The sequence below is a fragment of the Phlebotomus papatasi genome, chromosome 1 (genome assembly GCF_024763615.1).
Source record: "Phlebotomus papatasi isolate M1 chromosome 1, Ppap_2.1, whole genome shotgun sequence".
In the NCBI taxonomy this organism is placed as follows: domain Eukaryota; kingdom Metazoa; phylum Arthropoda; class Insecta; order Diptera; family Psychodidae; genus Phlebotomus; species Phlebotomus papatasi.
Window position 1 is genome coordinate 57,604,693 of NC_077222.1, and position 26,161 is coordinate 57,630,853.

At 32.9% G+C, this 26,161-nt stretch overlaps 4 protein-coding genes across 4 annotated transcripts in view; 3 read left to right on the forward strand and 1 right to left on the reverse strand.

Moving 5' to 3' along the window:
- The window catches only part of LOC129808259 (actin-histidine N-methyltransferase), a 34,109-nt gene extending 29,651 nt beyond the window's left edge, over nucleotides 1-4,458 (forward strand). The window contains exon 3 of the mRNA XM_055858095.1: nucleotides 3,887-4,458. Coding sequence (XP_055714070.1) covers nucleotides 3,887-4,364 — 478 coding nt within the window. The 3' untranslated portion in view covers nucleotides 4,365-4,458. The remainder of the gene's footprint in view (nucleotides 1-3,886) is intronic.
- LOC129808738 (Kv channel-interacting protein 1) overlaps nucleotides 1-26,161 on the forward strand; it is a 303,848-nt gene that overhangs the window by 74,972 nt on the left and 202,715 nt on the right. The gene's annotated exons all lie outside the window — the stretch shown is intronic.
- On the reverse strand, nucleotides 4,415-5,262 carry LOC129808792 (NADH dehydrogenase [ubiquinone] 1 beta subcomplex subunit 8, mitochondrial). The gene is made up of 3 exons (XM_055858653.1): nucleotides 5,135-5,262; nucleotides 4,776-4,996; nucleotides 4,415-4,712 (listed from the first exon to the last, which is right to left on the reverse strand). The coding sequence occupies exons 1-3, from the start codon at nucleotides 5,214-5,216 to the stop codon at nucleotides 4,497-4,499; spliced, it is 519 nt and encodes a 172-aa protein (XP_055714628.1). The 5' UTR covers nucleotides 5,217-5,262; the 3' UTR covers nucleotides 4,415-4,496.
- LOC129808666 (1-acyl-sn-glycerol-3-phosphate acyltransferase alpha) lies at nucleotides 5,384-23,991 on the forward strand. Its single transcript, XM_055858441.1, has 2 exons — nucleotides 5,384-5,744; nucleotides 22,187-23,991. Exons 1-2 carry the CDS (start codon nucleotides 5,563-5,565, stop codon nucleotides 22,863-22,865), a joined length of 861 nt encoding a protein of 286 aa, XP_055714416.1. The 5' UTR covers nucleotides 5,384-5,562; the 3' UTR covers nucleotides 22,866-23,991.

Here is a 26,161-nt window from a genome sequence, read left to right on the forward strand (position 1 = left end):
AAATTGGTAACATCACCCGGGATGATCAGAAAAGACGAAAATCTTACTTAACCGGAAAATAACTTACAGAATGAATTAGGCTAAACTTCAAGTCTTCTGGAGACCGCTTTAAAGGCATTTTTTTAAAGAAAATTTCCTCTATTTATTGTAAGCAAAAATATAAATTTAAAAAAGGCAATGTTTAACGAAAATTGCCTTGTGTAGACACTATAAAATAGAAAATTTTGTTGTTCTTACAAAGTGATAGGAAAAGTTTTGTACATTTTCTTTTCAAATAAATATCAAAGAAACTGAGGGTTCTATTCTGCGAATAAAGATAAAGATAAATATGAAGATTTGGTATTCTACAAACAAGATTTCAAAATAAAGCTGTCAAATATCTTTAATTTTAGCTTGGATAAAAATACAGTAGGTAGAGCCTCGAACGCTCGGGGGGTATTTTTGACATTTCTGACCTCCCAAATTCGAACGATTTTTTCAAAGCTAACGAAATTTGTGCGAGATTAAATTGTATGAATCAAATTCCCGTACTTTCTCGCAAGTCTTAGTGGTAACATACTTCCTCTTCATTTTATACGACCATAATGTATGTAAACATTCAGGAAGAAGCACAAATATGATTTTCATTCACCAAGAATACGAACTTTCTAACATAACCTCACAATTGACATTTTGAATCCAAACGACGTTCGAGAGAGATTCAGATTTGAGAGACTCTATTGTATTTCAAGATTTGGTATTCTGCGCCCAAGATTTCAAGGTGATTCCAACCTTAATATTCTTTATTTTTCATAAAGATTTCAAAGGTGGTCTCGAGGTGCTTTGAAATCTTTACACACGGCTCTTCGTTATCCGGTATCGTTATCCGGGTGACAGCTGCCAAACGCTGACGGTTGATGTAAAACGATTTTTTACGAAACATGCAGTTTGTCCAGAGTGAATTAATATGTGTTATTTTCATTTTATCAAAGTTTTTGACACACAATCGTGCTACAAATTGAAACATAAACACACCACAAAGAAAAATTCTGTTGTTTTTCGACGGAAAAGAAATTCCCACAGAAGAAAATATAAAAAACGTTGACCAGATTCAAAAAACCAAAATGTCATTTTGTCCCCACGTCAGCCGGATAACGGAGTCGATTTGCGTTTTGAAACTCGTTTGAAAAGCATTAAAGCCATGGAAGATCTTTTAATTTATTAGAAAATTTAAGGATGCAGAGGCAGTATAACAAGGCTAATACGCTAATACACTAGGAACACAATAAATACAACTTTATTTTTTTTATTTCAACAAAAGAAGACAACAGAAGAAGGGAAAATTTTGATGAATTAAAAATCTGAACTGAATTTATTCTCTAAATCTTATAGTTCAACAAAGATTGTGGAAACTGCTCTTTCTTGGAGTTCAAGCAGTTAAAATCGTTGGTATTAGCGAGAAATGATCCTTTGTACCCTTATGTATCCATTTCTTATTTTTAGAAATTGTTAAAGGTAGGGCTCGCCAAAGAATTCCCAAGCTTTTCTCATTCAATCATCGCACTTTCTCTTCTCCTGGCGTTCCGTTTTTATTTGAATGAGTCCGGCTAGACTTTTTCTAAGAACGTCCAGTTTGCTTTTTTTATGATTGTCTTCTTTCTACACAATCCTAGCCCTCGTTATTGTTACAGGTACTTTATGTGCCGAAACTTCAGGTTTAGGATCTAGAGGAATTTCCTCGCCTAGAACCTCATACGTTTTATAACACAGTGATAATTATTTTTCGATCTAATGACAATGACAGTGATGAACCGGTAGCTGAGAGTTATCTGGGTTCTCTATGACTGACTTGAAGTTGAAGGGATCCCTCGCATCTCAGTATGTAGTTAGTCAAAATTTTAATTTTTGACTAACTAACTCTGTTTTGCTGCCAGATGTTTCCTGATTCTTAATCCGGTGAATCCATCTAAGAAATTTTGTGAAAAGTGCACTCAAAAATCTTCATTAAAAACAATTGAACATGAAATACGGGGTTTCTGTACTTTAATCCAATCGTCTTAAATTTATAAAACATTCCCTCTGATTTCTTGGTGTTCAATCAATTTCAAGCTCTTTTTGTTCCGGAAATACAGTGCCCGCTCTTTAATCCGGATCAGCGTAATCCGGACGAGTTATGAACGGTTACATTTAAAATCATTTTGAGGTCATGTATGCATGTGTGTTAAAGCAATGAAAATGAATTATCCTGTGATGTTTTTGTCTATTAAATGAAGTTAAGAGCATAGAATTCTCTAATTATGTCCTTTTAAGATTCTTTAAAACTTTTATTCTAATTCTAGAAAAAAAAAGTTGTATTATATTTTCGAGACGTTGAACAAATTCAAAAAATACATCCGGATTACGAAGCGGACATCTGTCATATTGTCTCCTAATCATCCGGATTACAAAGCGGGCACTGTATTTTTTCTCAAAGTACCTAAAAGTGTATGAAAAGTGAAATTATTTCCAGGATTTTTGCGCTTAAAATTGTCAATTTTGTAATGTAAGCTATTTCATACGACCTGAAAGATTTTCCTCGTCCACCACAATTTTAAAAGAAAATTTCCACTCCTTGTCGTGAAAATTAACTAGAAAAAATATCTCCTAGGGTGGAATAACCGGCTATCGCCATGTTTAGGAAAAAATTAAATTCATTTAATCATAACTTTTGAATCCTTGTTACAAGATAAGTCAAATTTGACACAAAGTTACTTAGATGTATTGGCTCTAGATACGTGAAAGCAATAATCCTAGAACATAACGCTGGACTACTTAAAAAACTGATTTTTATTAATAATGCAAAAATAACCATTTCGTCGCCACTTTTTACCACTTTTCGCCAGTTTTGTAAAATTTGTAACCACTTCTCGCCACCCACTTGAAAAGAACCACACTCGGTTATTTTAGGCAATGCTATGAAAAGAATACATTCACCATTTCTCTTTCCTTGTGATCACTTTATTATTACTCTCTTTAAATGATGTTTCTTCACTTTTATTTGAGAAATCAAATTATGGGGCTTTTGCAGAAAGTAAACAATGCAGATTTGACAACTGAGAATGTACGAAGTGAAGTTAGCGTCGCCTATTGAAAAGATATGGCGACAGGTGGTAAAATCAATTCCAGAATATTACCACTTCTCGCCATGCCTCATTTTTATACAAAAATTATGTAAAATGAAATATTAATTGACTAAGTACAAATTTTATGTATTCCACAAGTGCAATTAAATATTCAATAGACAAATTATTTACCCAAATAGGTATTTTTGGCCTGATGAAAATTTGACGACACTTAGTACATTTGGTAAGAGATGTTGGATTCGATGCACTTGCTTAAAATATTGCTCTAAAAAGTGATCAAAATCGTGAATCCAAAACGAATAATTATTATTTTTCGATTCTATGCGTAGAAGCAGAAACAATACAAAAAAATTGCGACTCATTTATTTCATAAATTGCGAAAAATACCGATTTCAATGTAAGTGGCGAGAAGTGGGGCACTGGCGAGAACTGGTGATTCCACCCTACTCCTACCAAGAAATCGACTTGGTTGACTAAATAGTGCCAAACTGACGGTACAAGTGACAGTTTGGATATTGAAATTTTTAATTTTGCGTTTCTTCGACTTTTTATCCAAGATCGCAGAATGCCAAATCTTGAAATTTTTAAAATCTTTATTTTGAAACTTTATCTTTATCTTTATTCGCAGAATAGAGCTCTGAATCATGCAAACTGAAAATAAGATTCATAAAAATGATGTGCCCTTTCCATTGCATATGTGTGGTCTTAAGAAATTAACATGAAGCATATGCTTCATATGAATTTCTTATAACAACTGCCTGCATTTATTCGTTTTTCTTTTGCAGATTTGTTTATCCTAAAAATGAGCACGATACTGTCCCTATTCGTTTGGGGCTGAGCTCAATGGATCAGCTGGTGAATGAGAGATCAGAATTGCTGAAGGCACTTGGAATTGTGGTGTCAGGAGAATTGAATCTCCTGCCGGCACCTCAATTCATCTCACCTGAATTGCTGGGATTTGTGCGTGTGTTCAATATGAACAAGGAACAACTGGATCACTGGCTGTCTAGTGACAAAGCCACGGATCTTCTTCATGCTGACTGTGCCTTGGAGACCGCTTTGGAGATAAAAACATGGAAATTCCTCGAGACTCGTCTAACTCTCCTTCTCAGATCTTTCCCTACGACACTGGAGGAGGATTTGGCACTTCAGAGTGGCCCCAAACTTGGGCACATTCGCAACATTTTGCTGCAATTTCGCATTGGAGAGAAGCAAATACTCCGGGATGCACTCGAATATGTTCAGCAGAGGGTTAAGAGTTAAAAAAAATGAACAACTTTTAAAGCTTAAAGGAACACTAAATGTCTTCTATGTCCGATATTTATCAAAAAGAAAATTTAAAGATTTTATTTATTAACAGAGGGTTTTTCTTCCTAATTCACAAAATCCCATTGACTACTTGGATTCAAAGGTGTAATGAACTTTTCCATCACCTGGCAATTGCTTGGGTACCACTGGTCTGAAGACCTTGTAGTCCTCCAGGAAGTAGTAGATGCCAAAGCATGCTGCCAAGACACCAGTGAACATGAGAAATTGGTATTTCAGGGAGAATCGGGGCTTTTCTGAGTAGCCAAAGCGATCCTCACTCCAGAGAGTGTACTCTATGTGAACCTGGAAGAATATGGAGCGTTAGTGTTGAAAAATTGGACTGAAGCCTTTAAGTTCTGTGCTTACGGGTTCATTGAAGTTCCTTTTGAGCTCTGGGAAGTCGTAGGGATAGTAGGGATCCTTCATTTCCACTGGCTCGTCAGGCAATTTGGGATAATCTCCGTATCCCTCACCATCGTCCGGGTACGGTTGGTACTCATCCGGGTGCATGTTGTATTTCTTTGCAGCAGCCAGGCGCTCAGCCTCTGTCTCGGGATACTTGCCCGGCTTGAAATCCTTGTTCCAGTCTGCAAGAAGCACGGACAATCCGTCAAAATGACAACAAAATTACGTAAACACAGCCTCAAAATAAACTGCTTCAAAACTCAGCAGTCTGGACGAATTTGATTGATTTTGTGTGTGCAAAAAGTGCCGAATATACTCACGGTTTCGCACTGGGACAATCATGCTGGCAGGATTCGTCCTGGCCAGATTAAGAGCCAATTTTGCACCACGAAAAAGAGCCATATTTTTCTTCTTCTTCTTTCCCACTGTGGCACACTGCAATTTTAACCTGTGATTACTCACAGCATAATCTCCCCTCTAAACTCACAGTTTTAGCCAAGACACAATGCAATTGAAAAGTTTCTCCAAGTACACCGTGAATTTGTACAGCTTCTTGCGCTCGATAGAAATACGAAAAATTACGCTCCGTTCAGTTGACGTTGATCCGGCAAGCGCAGTGCTTCGATTTTTCTTTTCTATTTTCTTAGCAAAATTCGGGTGGTTTTTTGAAAGTAGAAAAGTACAAGAAGATACTATTTATATGCCGCTTTAGTCCATTGGTGGTTGTGATTAGGTGAAAAAGTGAACGATGACGTCGTATTTTCAATTAATTATCTTAGCCCTTTTGCTTCTCCTACCAATTTTGTACGAGAGCTCTGCGGCATTTCGATACTACACTAAATTTTTTGTTTACGGCCTGGGAATCACAATAAATAGCATAATTCTAATCCCAGTATTCCTGTGTAGACCCTGGAATGTCCGGAATTTAAAGTGAGTACTGAAAAATTACGTTTTTTTTTGCCCATGAAATGCAGGGAAAAAAAGCCCTTCAATGACATTCACCTCGTTAACCCATCAACCAACCCCTAATCCATTTTCATCCCTTAACCCATTATGTTTATTATTCTACACGGTATATTTTACGCAGCGTAGAAAATAGGTTATTGGTTCATTGGATCAATAGATTTAGCACAAAATACATTTTATATCAAATAAATGTCTCAAATTCTCTAAACAAAACAAAAGTACGAATGGCAACTAAGCAGAAAGATTTTTGAATGTGTTTGGGAGCCTGGAGTCGTCTTTATTTATTTAAAACACACCACATAATGCATTCTGCGTCTATAAACAGCTTCTAAGAGCGCTTGTATGTGTATCTTCTAAATTCACTTTACGCTGCAATTGCTCATCTTAAGTGAAATTAAAACTCAATTGTCCACATCCGGTGGATTGTACAAATTTAGACGCCTTTCTTCATTATCATATTATTCATAATTTATTTATCCACTGACATTCACACCAGCATTCCTTATCACTCCCCCACAATGAATACCAACTCTTTTGCATTTATGCTCCAGCTGTACTTATACATACTTTCTGCCTTTAGGTCAAATCTTTCAAAATGAAAACATTCTATAAAACGGTCGCGAAAGTAAATTCTTAAGCCTTCGACACATCTTTTAGATCAGGAAAATTTCACGAAGCCGAAATCTGAATCCCTTTCTTTCTTACACGTTTTGCGTATGTCTGTCTCATTCTTTCACACTCCAAATTTGATTGAGCTAAATTGATTTTGTTGTGATATTTAAAGGAAGAAGAAGAGTACGAAAGAATGAAATAGTCATATGCAAAACTTTTAAGAAAGAAAAAGATTCTAATTTCAACTTTAGGAAATTTTCCTGATCTAAAAGGTGTGCCGGAGCCATTAAGCCTTCGACAGATCGTTTAGATCAGTATAATTTCATGAAATCAAAATGCGTGTCCCTTTCTCTTTCAAACGATTTGCATAAGTCTGTCTCGCTCTTTCGGTCTCAAAATTGGACCGAACTAAATTTAATTTGGTGTGATGTTCAAAAGAAGAAGAAGAAGAAGTGTGCAAAAGAGTAGGACAGACATATGCTAAACTTTTAAGAAAGACAAAGATATGAATTTTGACTTTATGAAATTTTTCTAATTGAAAAGGTGTGCCAGAGCCATTAGGTCTAACAAGGGAGGTCATCGAGTCATCAAATTCAGATTGGCTTCATATTGAGAACATAGACGCGGATAGGGATCATAAGGATCGTGTCATACTCAAAAAGTGCTAAATTTTTTTTTCCTTTGCAAAAAAAAGCAATCAAAGGATTCCATAAAATGTTAATGATAAAGAAAGTTCTATAGAGCCAGCAGGAGCAGTCGTGGCGCAGTGGGCTAGCGGACGGTGTTTACAACGCAAAGGTCTCGAGTTCGATTCTTGCTTTGTGCCGCCTTATTGTTTTTTTTCTTCTATTATTTTTTTATCTGTTTTTTTTTTTGTCGGATTTTTTTTTCATTGACCGTAATTTTTCCTTAGTGTATCTATATTTGCTTTACACTGTAATATACTCCTAATATGAATGTTTAACTAAAGTAAGTGTCTTAAAAGTTCTTCAACGCGTCTGCTTGTTTTAATTTTTTTTTAAGGAATAGAAATTAAGAATTCATCCATATACGGTCTTATTGGTCCTAGATATACATAGCGTTATTTTTATTTACTTTTTTAAATCACTTGCCTAAGCAATGTGTCTTGCAAAATACATCAATAAATCTATGCACAAGAGATAGAGAATTTAAAAAACACTCACTCATTTTTAATCAATTGTCTGCAGAAAGTTTTAAATGCAGTTTCAAATATGCATGGCACAAATCAGGATATGTTGATGAGAGGTCCGAAGAATTTGAAAATCCAAGTCAATACTGTTTTACAAAAGTTTATTTGGAAACTTGCTCTCAAACTGATTGTGAAAGCATATCTTTTATTCGATGTGCACATTGTGACTGTACATTCTGTTTTAATCATTTCTTTACAGAAATCCACATGCACTAATTAGTTATTAAACTAATTTGTGCATTGAGGACTTTTGTAAAGAAATTATTAAAACAGAGGACAATGTTCACAATGAGCACACCGAATTAAAGTATGACTCACAATCAATTTAGGCAAAAGCTCCCAATAAACTTTTTCAAAACAATATTGAATTGAATTTTCAAATATAACAAAATTCAACATATCTTGATTTTGTGCAGATTGCTAATTATAATAATTCTCTATCGCTTTGTACATAGATTTATTGATGTATTTTGCAAGACACATTGCTTAGGCAAGTGATTTAAAAAAGCAAATAAAAATAACGCTATGTATATCTAGGACCAATAAGACCGTATATGGATGAATTCTTAATTTCTATTCCTTAAAAAAAAATTAAAACAAGCAGACGCGTTGAAGAACTTTTAAGACACTTACTTTAGTTAAACATTCATATTAGGAGTATATTACAGTGCAAAGCAAATATAGATACACTAAGGAAAAATTACGGTCAATGAAAAAAAAATCCGACAAAAAAAACAGATAAAAAAATAATAGAAGAAAAAAAAACAATAAGGCGGCACAAAGCAAGAATCGAACTCGAGACCTTTGCGTTGTAAACACCGTCCGCTAGCCCACTGCGCCACGACTGCTCCTGCTGGCTCTATAGAACTTTCTTTATCATTAACATTTAATGGAATCCTTTGATTGCTTTTTTTGCAAAGGAAAAAAAAATTTAGCACTTTTTGAGTATGACACGATCCTTATGATCCCTATCCGCGTCTATGTTCTCAATATGAAGCCAATCTGAATTTGATGACTCGATGACCTCCCTTGTAAGAGGATCGAATTCACAACAATTTGATCACGCGTTTCTCTTATTTTTTTATTCATAATTAAATTCTGTAGATACAGTAGATTCCCGCTCAATCTTCTCTTTTTCAATCGGGCACAAAATTTTGTTGACAATTTTCGCGTTTAATTTTAAAGTAAATTTCTTCAAATTCGCTGTGGTTTCCCTTGTTTCATCGTTATTCTTTATAATTGAATGCTTTTTGTGGAATTTACAATGACTTTGTTGCCCGGATCTTTCGATAATTTGGATGACTTTTTACCCCATATGCCCGATTGAGAGAGAGTCTACTGTACATATTAATACATATTTGAAAAATGATTTGTGTTTGTTAGATCTTTGTGTAATTTGAAAGGTTTAACTGTATATGAAATTAAGGGTTTTTTTTATTTGTAAACCAAATGGTATTCATCCACATGATACAAATGCCCTGAGTATGAATGCTCTTGACATATCAGGATTTTTTTTTTGAGTCTATAAACCCAAGGTATTAAAGTTTAAATGTAGCAAATGAACTTTGGTATTTGATTTTAAGGAATATGAGACTGATAATCCCATCTAGGTTGAGAAAATTCATATCTCTTCTAAAAAAAAAACATTGCGCAAGCAATTATTATCATTACTATTTTTATTATTATTCTGTTTGTAAATATAAACATAGCGTTTGATGAAAAAATGGGTGGCAAAGCGTCCCATGCTTTGCGAAATGCTCGATTTCGTGACATAATTTCGATAATTTCTATACCTCCAAACTAAGTGTTTTCGCATCATATACAATTTACATATTAACAACACAGTTTTGTAAAATATTCAAAATAGTAGGAGTAATAAAACTGATTTTCAGATGAAAATTACTTTTCGGTTCATTACCGGTTCAGAACCGATTGGAGGTTCAGTCTTATAAGAAATTCCAAGACCTTTCCAATGATCTCAAACGTAATTCTATTTAACTGAGAAAGTCTCCCTAGACCCTTTTTAACCTTTGACCTTAAAAAAACGTTGTTAGAAATGATTTAGCGGTATGTCCGTATATGGACAAAATATCCATATAGATAACCTCTAAGACTAATTCAAAAATGAAAAAAATCGCGCGACTTATTTTCGAACGATCCCAAAAAACATGGTTTTGAATCCTTCGAAGGAGAAGGATTGGAGAAATATTAGGGTCATTAGGGGCATATAAATGGTTCCAGGGTCGACTTACGGGGAAGACCCTATGTCTCGATTTGTAACCGTTTGGTTTCTAGGCGTGATAGCGACCGGATGAATAGACCGACAAACAGCGTGACGTCAAAAAAAACTCGAAACTTCAGATTTCCAAAATTATAAAATAAAGTACCTTCTTTGGGGTTACGGATTCGAAATATCAAGGGATTATAATACTCTTCTCTAGAGTTCGAGCAGAAAACATAGAAAAGACAAGAAGTTTATTATTATAACTGTTGCAAGTAAGATAACTTTTTCCTAGTTTGACGAGTAGCGTCCACGTAACATAACAAGTTTTCGTTTATATTTGGATTATTGAAGAAAATTGTTTACACCCTATCGAAATGCTCTATTTTGACAAAAATGTCTCACGATGTGTGATAGTCGTGACAGTAATATATAAGACCGGCAATGGTGGGATCGAAAACAGAGATGATAATAAAATTTAATTCAATTCAAATTTAAGAATAGATTCACGGGAAATCGAGATAATTTTCCGGTTATGTAGGTTTTTAAAATTGAGTTTTGTGACTTTAGTACCTTTGACGTTGGTCCTTCAAAAAAAAAAAAATAGAAAGCTGTGGGGCCTTCGATTTGCGTCCTAGATCGTCAAATTCGATTTAAATTATTTTGAATTTCGTAAACTAACTGTAGATTCTTGCTAATCTAGTTTTTAATTTTGTCTATAGGGGAAATTTGGGATACTTTGAGTTGTAGGGCTATATTTATTAAGAAATATACCTTGTAAACGAGCTGGCAGTCTCGGAAAACCAACTAAATATTCAAAAATAATATTTTGAATTTAAAAGACGAAAATATTAAAAATAAAAAAGTATTACGTAAAAGAATCGCAAAATCGTGTCAACATATGACCCCCTGGGGGTATGCGAGAGTGAGACATTGCAGATATCGTAAAATCGTGGGATTATAGATATTGTTTTTTTTTTTTTTTTGATTTCTAACAATGGAAATTAATGTGCTGGATTTAGGGGAAAGTGAAGCATTCAAGCAACTTAAGAATTTTTTTAAAAACTTATTTTCAAAAATTTATGAACCATATTCAAGCTAACTACATAAGTCTAGTCAGTTTCTCTTCGATATTGGCTATTTGAAAATATATGCAGCTCATTTTCAATAAGTATTTATTTATTTTTCCAAAATTTTGCAATTTTGATGGTCATGTACGACTGAAATGTCCTCCTCTCCCCTATTAATGATATCTGTAGACAAACGTCTCGCAAAATTAAAATTCAAAATAAAAATCCTTCTTCTGATTAGATTTGCTGATTAGACATTATCAGTCTGGCCGGGTGGGCCGATCAGTGCACATGCACACCTTTCGATATTATGCAACTTTGAAAGCAAAAGTAATATCAATTGTCGCTTTGGTGAATGAATTGTTGCCATGAATTATGCGATTAAGAGCACAATGCATAATTTCCTTACTCACTTAGTAAAGTCAATGTTACTGAAGAGGTAACTGTGCGCTGTGGATCACGTATAGTTTTCTTGGACACCCCAAAGAAGGAATAGCCACACTTAAAATGCAGTCTCTGCAATTTTCAATTGTGGACTTGATTTTTTTAATAATGCCACTTGGCTTTAACAGGTGTTTGGCCGAGATTAGTTCATGCATTATGAAAGAATTCAATTTCAGAGAGAGAAAATCAATCAAAATGATTTTTAGGAGTCAAGGATACACAAGTATTTTTGTAGCCTGTATAGAAATAAATTCAATAGTACATAGTCCATTAAATTTTGGAAATACATGTTTAATGACTGACAATATTTCAAAATGTAATATTTTCCATTTCATGATTATAAATGAAAGTAATTTATTTGTATTTCCGGGTTTATAAGGGTCATGAAATATTTAATTGGTAATCGATTTAAAAATAAAATATTGCGCTGTAGAAGAAGCATAAAATATTAACTTTTGTGATAAAACAAATAATTTGCATACAACAGAGTTTTTATTTTTTTGATTGATATGAGTAACAATTATTTTATTATTGTTTGAACTGTACAGAGAGAATGAAAGGGGTCATAAATAACAATCTTTATTAGATGAGATTCTTAACAATCTCATCTATTAAATCTATAATATAGACATCGATTTAGGGTTTTCGACAAAGAATATTTAGTACAAATTGTGAATTGATGCTTTGACTTGATAAGCTTGAATTAAAAAAAGTAAATTCATTTTTCTGTAAATCGATATTATGCAAGTGGATTAAATTTTTAGTGTTGTAGTTCTATGAGTTTTCCAAAAAGTGGTGGGAATTTTCCATGGGAGACAAAACCGGATATGCACGTTCGTTCGTCACTTTGGAAACGTAATTATTAAAAAAAAACAAATAACTAATCTTTGAAAAAAAAAACATATCTTTTATGACTTTTTTTCCACTCCCCTTGTTTTACGCTAGTATAACTCTTTTCTGGACCAAAATAAAAAGAAGCTGTTGATTAAGTGGATATTTTGTGTATCTAGAAATTTTAAAAGTTCTAGGATATTTTTCTCAACCGTATAGGTAAGAGAAATTTTTATTATTATGTAAATGCTTTCAATTTTCCGTAAGTTTCAATCACGAAAACTTTTGTACTTACATTTTATTTAATTATGCCCATTGAAAACCTTATAATAACTTTGCAAGTAATCAAAACGTTATTAAGAATTTTTCGTAAATTTATTGAAATTATGAAATTAGAATGAACGTATAATACAGAGTTCATTGAATTATTAAAAAAAAAAATAGAATGAATATTCATTACATTTTTTATTGGAAGACATAAACAAAAGTCAGCATACTGGATAAAACGGTATAATGAATAATCTATTCATTTCCTTCAATCTTTTGTCACTTTATTAATATTTCTGAATGAAATGTTAAGTTAACATATTAAGTAATGAATATTAAACTGAGTTAATTGTTTATTACCCATAATATTTTTTTAGATGTATGCAGAAAATATGAATTAAAAGAACGAAGGCTTACTTCGGGCAGAAAATGTTTATTGCATTGCAATATATATGTAATTACTTGAACATAAACACACCCTTATCTACGATTTTCGTAAGTTTTTCTTTAAATCCAGCACTTAAGGATGATCTTTAGACTATCCGTGTGACCTCGTGGTCCTATTTAAAGAGCGCTGGAATAAAGAAAAGCTTATAAAAAGCAGGAGTGCAAAGCAAAGTCATCCACGTATAGGGGAAGTGCACATAATTTTGGACAGTCTGCTTATAAGCATCGAAGTTCCAAGTTTGAAGTGCGATATTTTCTATACTAATTGACATTTCTTGTTACTCTCTTTTCAGAAGGGTTGTTTAGAAACTTAGCAAGCTATTGATCGTCTTATTTTTATTAAAATTAGTTTTAATACGTTTAAAAATGAATTGATATGTAGAGGTGACTTTGGCTTTTATTTTGGACAACTTGTTTATTAATTTGGCCAACTTGGCTGTAAATTTGGACAGCTAATCCGCCTCAATAGGATGCCCATTGTTCTTCATTTGATGAACCAATCTTACCAAGTCCTCTTCCTGTTCATGTAAGGGAAACGTAGAATGTCACAGAAGCCCGGAAACTTTCCATATCATTCATTAAAGTGAGTTGACTTCGATACTCCAAGTACGTGCGGATTCGCTCATTCCCTGACCTTTCTGGGAGCCTTTCAAGGCATTTCTCGCTACATCTCTTTCGTAGAGATGATGCTCCTTTGTTTCTCCAGGCATTTGTCCAACCTAGTCATCACAAAAGCTAAAACTTCACGAAATTTCGTGAGAAAAACACCTGTCCAAAATAAGAACCATCACCTCACTGGTGAATGTCTTAAAAAATTTCCCATTTTTCACACGAAAAATATAATTCACAAGGCAAATCTCACTTCAGGTCAAATGTACAAATCATCAGTAACGTGAATCAACAGAATATTCAATGAATATTCAATAATATCACTCAAAAACAGCAAACAAACTTTGTTAGTACTTCACCAAAACTAAATAAGACTGAAGTAAGCCACGAAGTTCTGTCATATTTCTCGTAAGCAATTGCTCACACTGAATTTTCAACAAAGCCATTTTCTACTCAAATCATATTCAAATTTTAACGTATTTAGTGTTAAAATCTTCCAAAAAGAACAAATATTTAGATAGAATTCATTATTCATCAAATATTGGAATAAAAATCCATCATTTTAATCAATTTATTTTTAGTGTCCAATGTTATCCTCAAAGTGTCCAAAATAAGAAACTGGACAAAATTATGAGCATTTCCTCTACGTTATTTGAAAAAGCTTGGAAAATCTTTAGAACTTAAAAGTCTTTTCATATTATTTAAGTATGCAGGAGATGGGACACATTCAAATATGAACTATCATTTATTTCAATATGAAATATTGGATTTTGAGATCGTTGTTTTATGGCCTCTACTATAGGAAATTTCTTTAAAAAATGCTTTTTTAAAGAAAATTTTCCCTATCCTGTAGACAGAAACGCCAGATTTAAAAAAGGCAATTTTTAACGAAAATTGCTTCTAGTGTGTAGACACTATTACATAAAGATATTTAAACAGAATTAAAGCATAGGGTAACTGTACCAAATTTCGGCTTAGTTGCATGTAAGCGGCAAAGTCTTAAGTTTGACATTTAATATTTTTAATCCAAATTGATTTTTTGTTATACTTGTTTTCAAGGAGTGTCCCATTTCCAGGAGTGTCCCCAGCACTAGTTTGCAGAGGGAGAAATAAAAATTATTCATCATAATTTTCAAGAAGTGTTGCTTGGACATTGTAGATATAGTTTATCGTCCTTCACTATAAGAGAAATCCGAAAAAGTTAAAATAACATTCCGGAAATGTTAATTTTACCCTGCATTATTGATCCTAAATCGGTGTAAATATTATGCTTCATAGGTGTATTATGGGTTAAAGTTACCCTTTTTCATGTTAATTTTACAGTTAAAAAGGTGTAAAATTAACATTAAAAAATGTTGATATATTTTTACACCTAAAAATTGTTAAAATTACGAGGAAAAAAAGTTAATCGCACCCTTTTTTCTCAGTGTTGTTTTCTCTAAAATCATTCCTAATACATTTTAAAATGAATCAAAATATACCCATAGCTTTGAGTAATATTTCGGCCATCTTGATTCTTATAGTTCCTTGCTCTTCCCGAATTCTTCCAGTCTTTTTCACATCATCTCGTTCGCAGAAACGACATTTTTTGTTTTCTCTTTTCCATTGTGTAATTTATAGTGTATGCAAAAACTAGGAATTCATGGAAATTTGAGGAACTAAAGAAGTGGCCGAAATTTGATACCTTTATATTATGTTGCTTACAGATTAGTTTAGGGACGGGGATCGCAGTGGTGCAATAAGCAAGACCGTTGGCTCTTGGGCGGATAGATCTCCGGCTTGACTCACAGTTTGAGTTCAAATCCCGCCCGTGGTAAAGCGTCGTATTCTTTGCGAGATTCTTGAAATCTTAACTTGGATGCTATACTTCAAATGTATTGTATACTTTACTGCTTAGAGAATGGCTTTTAGGCTTCGGACACACTCTGGCTTCAAACATTTCATATATTTCCCATATTTCTTTAATGAATCTGACCGAATTTTTTCAGGAAATGTGTGACTTAAGACTAGCAATTAAAATATATTGCCAGATTCAGATTCATTAAAGAAATATATGGGAAAAATATGAAATGTTCGAAGTCAGAGTATGTGCGGAGCTTGATAGAATTCCCCTACTGTTTTGTAACCAATTTGCGAATCTTTTTCAACACGCTCCTGTTCGCTTGATACGTAAGCCCAAAAGCTTTTCTGTTTGTGCACAGAGAAGCGACAATTAGAACTAGTGATATCAAACTTCCAAATTTCATCCAAGTAGAGACAGGAAAAATTCTTGCCTCCACCCAGTATTGAACGGGGACTTGAACCAATTTATAAATCAATCAAAGAGAAATTATCGGTTCACTACCGGTTAATATAACCAACTATAGAATCAATTTAGTATTTTTAGAAATTCCAAGACTTTAACGACCCCAAACATGACAGTGTTCCGTTGCGAAATTATTCTCTGGACGCTGTTTGAGCCTTTTGAACTTTGACCTTGAAAAACCGTTATTGGAAATAATTCAAAGGTATTTTTGTACTGTACAAGGACGAAATGTTCGCTTAAGCGATCTCTGAAACATACAAATATTTTTAAAAAATCACACGACGCGTTTTCGAAAAATTCCAAAAAGGGATGTAAAAGGGGGGGGAGATTAAGGGACATGTTAACGGTCCTTGGGTCTACTTATGGTTAGGTTTGGTAACGTTTGGACGAACAGACTTACAAACAGTGTGACGTAATTTTTTATAAAACGTCTGAAATGAGTAATTGGTAATTAGTAATAGTCAAAGAGAATTATAATTAAGAATTATAGTAAAAATTAGTTAACAAATTAGTAATTAGTCAAAGGAGTTATATTCAGATAAAAGTGTTAAAGTTACTGTTTATGGTATACGAGCATTGAAAGTTATACAATATTCTGCATTAAAAAAAACTTTAATACCAATAAATTTTTTATTGGTCATACCTATTCTGCAATTTTTATGATTTCAACTGTAGCAGGTGTTGCAAATAAACCACAAAGGAAGCAACGAGCAACTGATAACAATGTTGTTAGTTTGTTTAAAGAAAATATTTTGAATTATCGGCAAACATTGCTCTTGAACTTTGTTTGTAGTGGTTTAAGTTAGCTTAAAGCGCAATAACTCGCCGATAGTAAATATAGTAGTTTTATATGACGGGACGGTTTTATCAGAAAGATTTAAATTTTGTTTGATCTTTGCCTAATTAACTCGATTTCAATTTTGGAAGATTTTTGATAACACTAGAGATATTTTTTTGCATAGTAACATAGCATTATAATCAATATCTCTTCAATTGTACGGGAAATCCTCTTATCAACTCTTTTTTATTGAAAAGAAAAGTCAAAAGAGTTTTTTTTTAATTCCATTTCCGAGAAAAAATGAATTGCATTATTGTTTGTTTTGTTTGATAAAAGGTGTGTTAATCATCTTCTAGTTAGGGTGCAAGGTGTAAAGGCCAGATGATTTAAGTCAAACTTATTAATCCGGGATATTATGATAAAGCTAAAACTCAGCTAACCACATCGTCTAAACTTTTCACAATATCATCACGTCGAAAAGTTGTACTCTGCTCTCATTACGTAGAAATGGATGATAAAAGGAAAAGAAAGAAGAATACTTGAATTATAATTGCTTGCCTTCAATTTTCACAAAGACATCTTATCACTATTTGGAAATTTTTTATGTTACTTTTTCCAATAACTCGATAAGCTTTTTTTTCTGTGAACTCTTGGCAATTTTTTATGTGATATAATTGCGGCCCAATTTAACACATAAACATCTTCAATTGGCGTTCTGATTGACCATAAAATAATGATTGAGTGGTTTGGATCAAGTGAATGTAGTCATATGAATCTGTAACAGATTTACCTGCTATTTCAGTGACGACAAAATTATTTGGATCTTTCAATTTCAGCGACAATTTGCAATATATGGAGTAGGTACAGTTGCTTTGTGCCAAGGTCGTATTTAGAATCAAATTACATGTTGCAATTGCCCGCCAAAGCGGTTTTGGATTAATGTCTCGTTCATTTTTTTTTAAACTGTAAACCTCAATTTATTCTAAAGAATCTCGATAATATGATTTTTCTCATTAAGAAAGTTACATAGCAATTGCTTGTGATTTAAATGAAATTTGCAATTTAAATTAAGATTATTGATATAATTTCTGTTTTATTTAGTGAGGTCCAAAAATTTTTATGCTTTTTTTTTGTAACATTGCAAGAATGTTTTGAAACGTGGGAACATTACAACATGCAAGACAAGCTAATAGACTTAACGATGAGTAAATTAATATTGATCGTTTTGCAGAGCATTTTACACTAGAAAAATTTGCATTTAAACAGCATTTTTGGTAATGTTTTAATGTCTATAGGCTATAGGGATAAGTGGGGCAGAACATGAGATTTAATTATCTTTCATTACTTTTTTTAAATGAATTTAAACTTTCGTGCTAAATAAATCATTTTTTATTTAATTTGTTTATTAGATAACTAAAAATTTGTGGTATAATTCCTGTATATTAATGACACTTACTAAACGCATAAAGTTCCCCGCCTTCTCCTATATTTGGAATTCTATATTCATAAATAACTGTTTTAGCTTAATTAGTTTTAGGTCACAATTTTTTTTTAAATATATAAATAACAAAAATCCTGTTTAATTTAACCTATTGATATCTATTTTATATTAAATACAAAGATGATAATTCTAGATTATTTATTACTGCATCATTGACATTTAAAACGCTCCCAGAAGAGTACTTTTAGTTCCTTTAGTCCATCAATAAAGTAGGCAAAATAGTCCAACTAAGGTAGATATACATCTTGTTGCTCTTCTCTCTCTTTGCAAAAATTTGACACCGCGTCGATTTTGATAATATTTTTCTTTATTTTCTCTTCTATTTTGAGTTCTATATGACAAGTTCTTTTCTCAGTTAGTTACACTATATAAACAAATGGTGATTGTAAGGATTTAATGTATGGTCCCTACTTACTAGACAAATTTGTGTTCATTATTTAAGCAAATAGCCTACGCTTGTAGCACAAATGCTACAGGCTCCACATCAGAATATGCTAGAGCACATTGCTCATTCCAAGAAGGTCACGAATCCAGCGTCCTCCTCGCTTCACTGGTGAAGACCGACTGAGGAGCCGATTCGATTGTGCCTTCGGAATAACTCGTTGAGCACTCTTAAATCCACCTAGCGGAACTATAGCGATATTGTAACTTGAAGTTAGCCATCATTACAGCACCCCTCAAAATTACCACCCCAGGTGAACAGTGGTTGGTACCGTTGGCTTTGAAGAGTCTTCGTCAGGACGGGCTTGCTCCCTCGAACTCCTCCATGCTCAACAGTCCTACTACACGGTCGTCTAGGAAAAATTGTAATATATTGACATAAATTTCTCTAGTGTGTAGAGGCCATAAGAAATTTAAATTCTGTAACTATTTGGCATAATTGTATTATGTAATACGTCCGTGCACTCGTGTAACAGTTATACTATTATACAAACGCTATTAGAGAGAGAACGGAAAGAGTTATCAGCATGTGGTTTTTGCCAAAAGTTAAATACTAATGGGTGGCTACAAGTTCGTGATTTCAGATACATCAATCCAAGGTCATTCTCTGAATCAATCTTTAGAAACGATCATAGCATAACCGAATCTAAGTGTTTATTAACTATTCCCTGATTTTATTTGTTTTGTGAGAATTTTAGCTCCCATAACCTTATTTGGACTAATCACTGGGTTTTCTCATTACGCATTGCAAGGGAAAAGGAAACAAACGCAAAGATATTAGAGGGAAAAAATAAAATTTAATTAGCAAAAATTTAAATCTTTCAGTAGAAATATTTTAATTTGGTAAGTGAAAAATTAAAAATAGTCACTTAAATATTAAAAGTCAGTAAAAAATTAAAAAAAAGGGCAATAAAATATTATAAATCTGTTAAAAAAATATCCAGTTTAGTCAGAGAAAAATCTTAAAAAATGGTTCGAATTATTACAGTGAATGAATAGAATGAACGAAAAAATAATGCCAATATATTGATAATGAAAATAAGCCGCCTAACAAGAGAGGTTGGCAACGGAAACGAGTTCGGTATAGAAGAGATCTGTCAATACAAATGCACATTCACTACAACTGATCCGACCAAGGCTCTGGTTTGCCGTAATATAGAAACGGCACTGTGTGTTTACTTCAGGCATACAAAAGCTAAGATATATATAATACAGCTGGAGGACCGCCTTGGTATAGTTTAGATAGAGTGGAGGAATGTACAGTGCATAATGGCCCTAAATAAAATGCCCTGTATGCAGAGGAACTCATGAAGGTTTAAGCTGACCCATAGAGACAAATATCAGATCTCTATAACCCCTTGTGTCCCTAAAAATAGTTTTTTTTAACTAGGGTAAATTAAGCTAATTCAAAACCTGCTCCAAATGGAAATTTTTCGCTACTTTAAATGGAAACGTCATTGTTTTTTTTGATAAATACAGTACTAAATTATTATAATTATATATTTTCTATACCACATTTTCTTTATTTAGCTAATTTTGCTCCAAATAAAGCGAAAATCCATTCATATTCACAAATTTTAATTTGTTAATTTCTCAGAAAAATTAAAAGTGTAATCTTTTCACCATCGAATTTTTCATCGATCGACCATGTTTTCCAATGAAAAACGCAATAAAGTGACTGTTGTTTATTCGTTTTGTTCAACATTTATGTCATATTTCTGACTATTTTTAGTTAAATTAATTGTTAATCTTTATTGTTAACGGTACGTGAAGTTTTCAAATGAAATAATTACCTATTTCGTGAACAAAAAGTGTTTTTCTGAAGTGTCTGCAAATGATTCAATAGGAAACACCGGAAATATGATTTTTTTTTTGGAGAGATTTTCTTATTGTTTTAGATGAGAAAGGAGAAAAGACCAGGAATAAGAACAAATTCTGCACTCAACAGCAACTTTACAAGGTTTTCGAAGCTTTTCGTCGCGGTTTTACTTAAGGCCTAGACACACTTACTACTAAAGTCCAGAGACGACTAAGCTAGTTCATAGCCAAGTCAGTTCCTGACACACTACAAATGAGGATTAGCATTCACTGGTATCCACAAAACATAACTTTCGTGGTTTTTTATGCAGATATTTCTACTGAAATGCACTAATACTCCTCTGAAAATGAAACTATTTGTAATATCATGTCTCAGTACACGTTCAATAATTATTGTTACAGCAGAGTCTCCTAAATTCGAACGCTCGGGGGGTATTTTTGACATTTCTGACCTCCCAAATTCGAACGATTTTTTCAAAACTAACGAAATTTATGTGAGATTAAATTGTACTTTCAATCAAATTCAGGAACATTCTCACAAGTCTTTGCGGTAACATACTTCCTTTTCATTTTATACTATCATAATGTATGTAAACATTTAAGAAGAAGCACATAAATATGATTTTCATTCATTCAGAATACGAATTTTTTAACATAACCCCACAATTGGCATTTTGAATCCAAACTCGTTCGAATTTGAGAGATTCAGATTTGAGAGACTCTACTGTAATTACAATTATTTGTGAGGTGGAAGCTAACTCGCGACTTAAGCCAATTTAGTCGATTCTAGTGAATAATTCTTGTTATTATACGTGAATTGTGAAGTAAATTTAAAAGTAGTTTCATTTTCAAAGGACTACTAGTGCATTTCAGTAGAAATATCTGCATAAAAACCCAGGAAAGTTATGTTTTGTGGATACCAGTGAATACTAAGCCTCATTTGTAGTGTGTCAGGAATTGACTTGGCTATAAACGAGCTCAGTCGTCTCTGGACTTTAGTCGTAAGTGTGTCCAGGACATTACATTGTTTGTTTCCAATTAGAAAATTTCCCTTGTCTCCATTTGGATTAATTTGTTTCCAATGGCAGCATTTTGCACTTGTGCATTTTTCTTGTATTTAAGAAGTTTTCATGATATATTTAAAGAATTTTCACTAAACAGTAACATTCTAGAAGAGTTAAGGAGCAAATTTATGTAATTGTGTTCAAAAAAGAATTGAACTTAATGTGTTGAATTTTCTGTCAAAGTTAAAGCGTCTGTAAATGGTTTTGAATTAGGACATTTACCCTAAGGGCCTTGACAGACATGAGGATTAGCCGAGAGACGGCTTAGCGTAATTATATTAGAAGTAATGGTAAAAGTGCATTTCCAACATTTTCCACTAAGTCGCCTGTCGGCTTAAGTCGTAAGTGTTTCTAGGGCATAACGCTTTTCACAAAATCTCATTTCATGAAACATACCAACTTCATGAATGTATCAGCAGAAAGACTATAAAATACATTTTTAAACCTTCGGCACACCTTTTGAATTAGGAAAATTTCATCAAATCAAAATTAACATCGCGCTCAAAATTCAACTCAACTAAATTGAATTTATCCTGACGTTCAAAAGAAGAAGAAGAAGAGGAATGAAAAAGAGTGGGATAGACAATTACAAAAACGTTTGAGAAAGAAAGGGACGAGCATTTCAACTTTATGAAATTTTCCTGCAATTTAAAAAATGTGTGCCGAAAGCTATGAGAATTTGAAATTCATAACACATTTCAACATTTTTTACATAATAATATATTTTAATTTAAGTAAATTTTTGATTGTTACAATTAAAATGCGAAAATATTATGTTTTATTTCTAGAATTGGCGGGTTATTCTGCAGACCCATTTCCAAGATAATCGGCATCAAATGGACCCTTCGTGGGGAAGAGTACATGAGTCAGGACAAACCATTTGTGATTGTGGCCAATCATCAGACATCCTTGGATATCCTGGGAATGCTGGACATTTGGGATGTCATGGATAAGTGTACAGTTGTGGCCAAGAGGGAGCTCTTCTATGCGTGGCCTTTTGGTTTGTCAGCCTGGCTGGGAGGTTTGATATATATTAATCGGAATTCTAGTGATAAATCACGCATGATACTCAATAGCGTGGGTGATTATCTGAAGAAAGATAGGGTTAAGTTGTGGATTTTTCCTGAGGGAACACGGCGCAATACCAATGATATTCATGCTTTCAAAAAGGGCGCCTTTCACATTGCAATTTCTGAACAATTGCCAATCCTTCCTGTTATCTTTAGCTCCTACACTCATTTCCTCGATAGCAAGCGAAAGGTGTTTGACAATGGAGAAGTTATTATTACAACACTACCTCCAATCTCCACTGTGGGCATGACAACTAAAGATATTGATGGCCTCATGGAGAAAACTAAAGCTCTGATGAAGAATGTTTATCTTGAGACGACAGCTGAGGTGAATGCCAAGTTCATGAAGTCCAAGATCTCGGGTATGGGAAAGAAGGATGAGAAGGCAACCAATTGAGCGATTTGTATACATTTACCTCCAAGATATAATTACCAGTGACATTATTATTAATATGGTGATAAATCTGGGGGCAAATATTTCTCTTATCAATGCTCCAGTTTTGCTTTAGTTGAGATTTCGAAGTGAAATGAGGATTTCAAAACATATCAATTGATATTTCGAGTTTATCTCTTTTATTGCTATAGGAACTTTTGATTTTAGTCAAAATAAAGCTTTTTGTATTGCTAAAAAGAAATATATGAAGAGATAGTTGGAGTTTTTCTTCCAAAAAATTTTTACATTTTTATTATCACTCTTTCAATGATCTCTCCTCACTTGTTTGAAGAAATAACTCCACTATTCTCTCAAATTTTTCAATGTTTACTCGAAGAGATATTATGTAAAGAATTGGGGTTTATGATAAATTTCTAAAGAGAAACATATTGGAGTGTTTGATAAGAGAAATATAGGACTTCCTAAAAATATGCCCTTACTCTTTGCCACAACAAAATGTTGAATAATAACACATTTAATTGTAGTAAGAAAAAAAAGCAAATTGCAAAATAGAACTAACGACTAATTTTTAGAAAGAAAAGAAAACCAAGTATATTTCTGCATTTGTAATAAAAATGATTATATAGTTGCCATAATTTACTTAACAAAAAAAAAATCGTCCTATCGAAGAATCAACTTATCACTTTGATTCTTGATAAGAATAACCACAAAATTCTCATTGCACATTCCAAAAAAAATGTTTTGTTTTTTTCTACAAAGAATATTCCCAAAATATTTTGCATTTAGTAGAACATTAAAAAAGAGTAACCAAACACTTATGTTTTTTTTTATTCCAAACACCAGCCAAGGCGGATTGTCATTATTCAAATAATTGAATTGATATCATCTGCCTTTAATTGTATTGATCTAAATTTTGTAATTCAATTCTAATTCACGTTGGTATTGATTCTAATGTAAAGGTGTGTGGTGTGTTTTGTATAGAGAAAACACGGGATATTGATGTCTCAATTTTAACTGTGTTTTAATTAATTTTATTATTTGCTCTAAAGCCAAAGACGGGGAATATTATGTGAAGTGTATTTTTCTGTATAATCTAAATATATATTAAAACAAAATTTTATCTCAAAAATGTTTTTGAATGAATGCATGTGATAGAGAAAAATGTGTGATCAAATTAATACTTCGCGGAATGCTTGAGATTGTGATTGACTTAAAAAATAGTTTCACATTAGTTATTTAGCTAATAAAGTTGTTTTATCGGTTCAATTTATGATACAAAACATCGTGTTCTTGAGACACAGCCTTGGAAGAAAATCACGGAAAGGGCAAGTAAACTAAGTAAAGGAAGAGGTTCTTTTTCTTGTGGGTATCAAAAGAGTAGACAACAAATTGATAAAAACTTGCAGAAAAGATGAGTTAACCTTAGTATCTTTGGCACTACAAGGACATTCAGGACCTTCGAGAAACAATTAAAAAAAAAAACAACAAAAGAATTATAGAAGTTTGAATTTCGCAATTTGCAGACACTCAGTAACTATTAGGGCAGAATCACATTGACAGTAAAATGCTCACCGTATTTCGTTAATTTACGCATTTTCATTGCAATTCTTACCCAAATTATTGGTTATCGTATTACCTTATCTCATACTCGGTGGCACTACGTGAAAATAGGGTCGAAGGAACATCTGTTCGGCAGGGAAGACCCATTGGCAATTTCGTCAAAATATTGAAATTTATTTAATGTATCTAATAAAATGCAAATAATATGACGTTTTTTTTATTAATCTAACTTTTCCTATAAGGATATATATTTAAATTTCAAATCGCAAATGGTACAAAATAGAGTGCCAATAGGTCATGGCGCAAGTTCTTCTTAAAGTGCCAATAGGTATTCTTTTGACCCTAATATAAGAAAATGTAAGAAATAAAACGAAAATGAGATAAACGTTGAGCAAAAACAAACTATACGATTAATTTTTCTTACAGTTTTTTGCGCACCGTTTATCGAATTTTCGTTTTATTTCTTCAATTTTCTTATATTATTTTTACCTAGTGACAACCAAGTATGAGATAAGGTAATACGGTAATGGAAAATTTGCGTAAATATTGCAATGAAAATGCGTAAATTAACGAAATACGGTGAGGCTACGGCGAGCATTTTATTGTCAATGTGATTCTGCACTTAATCGGGTTTGCGGAAACTTCGTATTTTACATTTTCGTATTGCGGAAACTTCGTATTCTAGTACATTTAGTATTTTACCATTTCACATTTCGTCTTTCAAACATTTTGTACAAAAATTGAACATTTCGTCTGCCATACATTTTACAAAAATATATCAACTAATAAAATAATAGAATTGCAGTTTTATGGGATTAAGGGCGCTATGCGCCTCGGGTCTGACTTTAAAGTCGAACTTCAAGCTCTATCAGTATTGCCTGTTTGGGGCTAAGGGAAATTTTCTGTGTTTTTGGGAGTTATCAGTAGCGCCTGTTGAGGCTAAGGGAATTTTTTTGTGCTTTGGAAAGTTATCAGTAGCGCCTGTTCAATTTTTGTACAAAATTTATGAAAGACGAAATGGTAAAATAGGAAATGTACTAGAATACGAAGTTTCCTCAATACGAAATGTGCAATATGAATATGTAAAATACGAAATGTAAAATACAAAGTTTCCATATCTCATTAATCGAACCGAACTGTGAATTTGGGCATAAAAAAATGCTTTTGAAATGAATATTAAGGATTGGATTTAAGTACTGGTAGAATTTCAGCTGATAACGTTAGTGCAATCTTTTCAGACTTTTCCTGGAAAATTGAAGCATAGTGTATCGTGTGATATTTCAGGACACTTTAGCAGCACTATCCAGAATAAGATTTTTACCGAAAAATGTTGAAAAATTCATCATTTTTTATACAAAACCGCAAAAAATGTAAAGAAGTAAGAATTGCATTTCGGGACGAAGAGAAGTTGCTATTTATGAAAATAAATGTCAATGAGCCTGATTTATTAACCTTCAGGGAGAAGATCAAAATTTCACTCTTTAACAAAAATTTTGCTTAAATTTTATTTGTAAAGTGGCTCAAATCGAAAAAAAAACTTCTGAAAATTGAAAAAAACTCTGTGTTGACATCTGCAAAATTGACCGCACTGAAGATTGACTATTAACTTTAGATTGATTAGACTAAAAATAATAAGAAAACAAATATTTATAGGGTAGGTATGTCCCAAAAAGCATCTTGTCCAGAAATTCCACACTGAATTAAAATTGTGTAAAAATTTTCCAAAGATTAAGTTAACC

Coding starts and splice junctions, on each gene's coding strand:
- LOC129808792 (XM_055858653.1), bottom strand. CDS start 5,216: ATGGCTCTTTTTCGTGGTGCAAAATTGGCTCTTAATCTGGCCAGGACG. Junction 4,997..5,134: donor GATTGTCCCAGTGCGAAACC/GTGAGTATATTC, acceptor TGCTTCTTGCAG/ACTGGAACAAGGATTTCAAG. Junction 4,713..4,775: donor AAAGGAACTTCAATGAACCC/GTAAGCACAGAA, acceptor ATATTCTTCCAG/GTTCACATAGAGTACACTCT.
- LOC129808666 (XM_055858441.1), top strand. CDS start 5,563: ATGACGTCGTATTTTCAATTAATTATCTTAGCCCTTTTGCTTCTCCTA. Junction 5,745..22,186: donor TGGAATGTCCGGAATTTAAA/GTGAGTACTGAA, acceptor TTTTATTTCTAG/AATTGGCGGGTTATTCTGCA.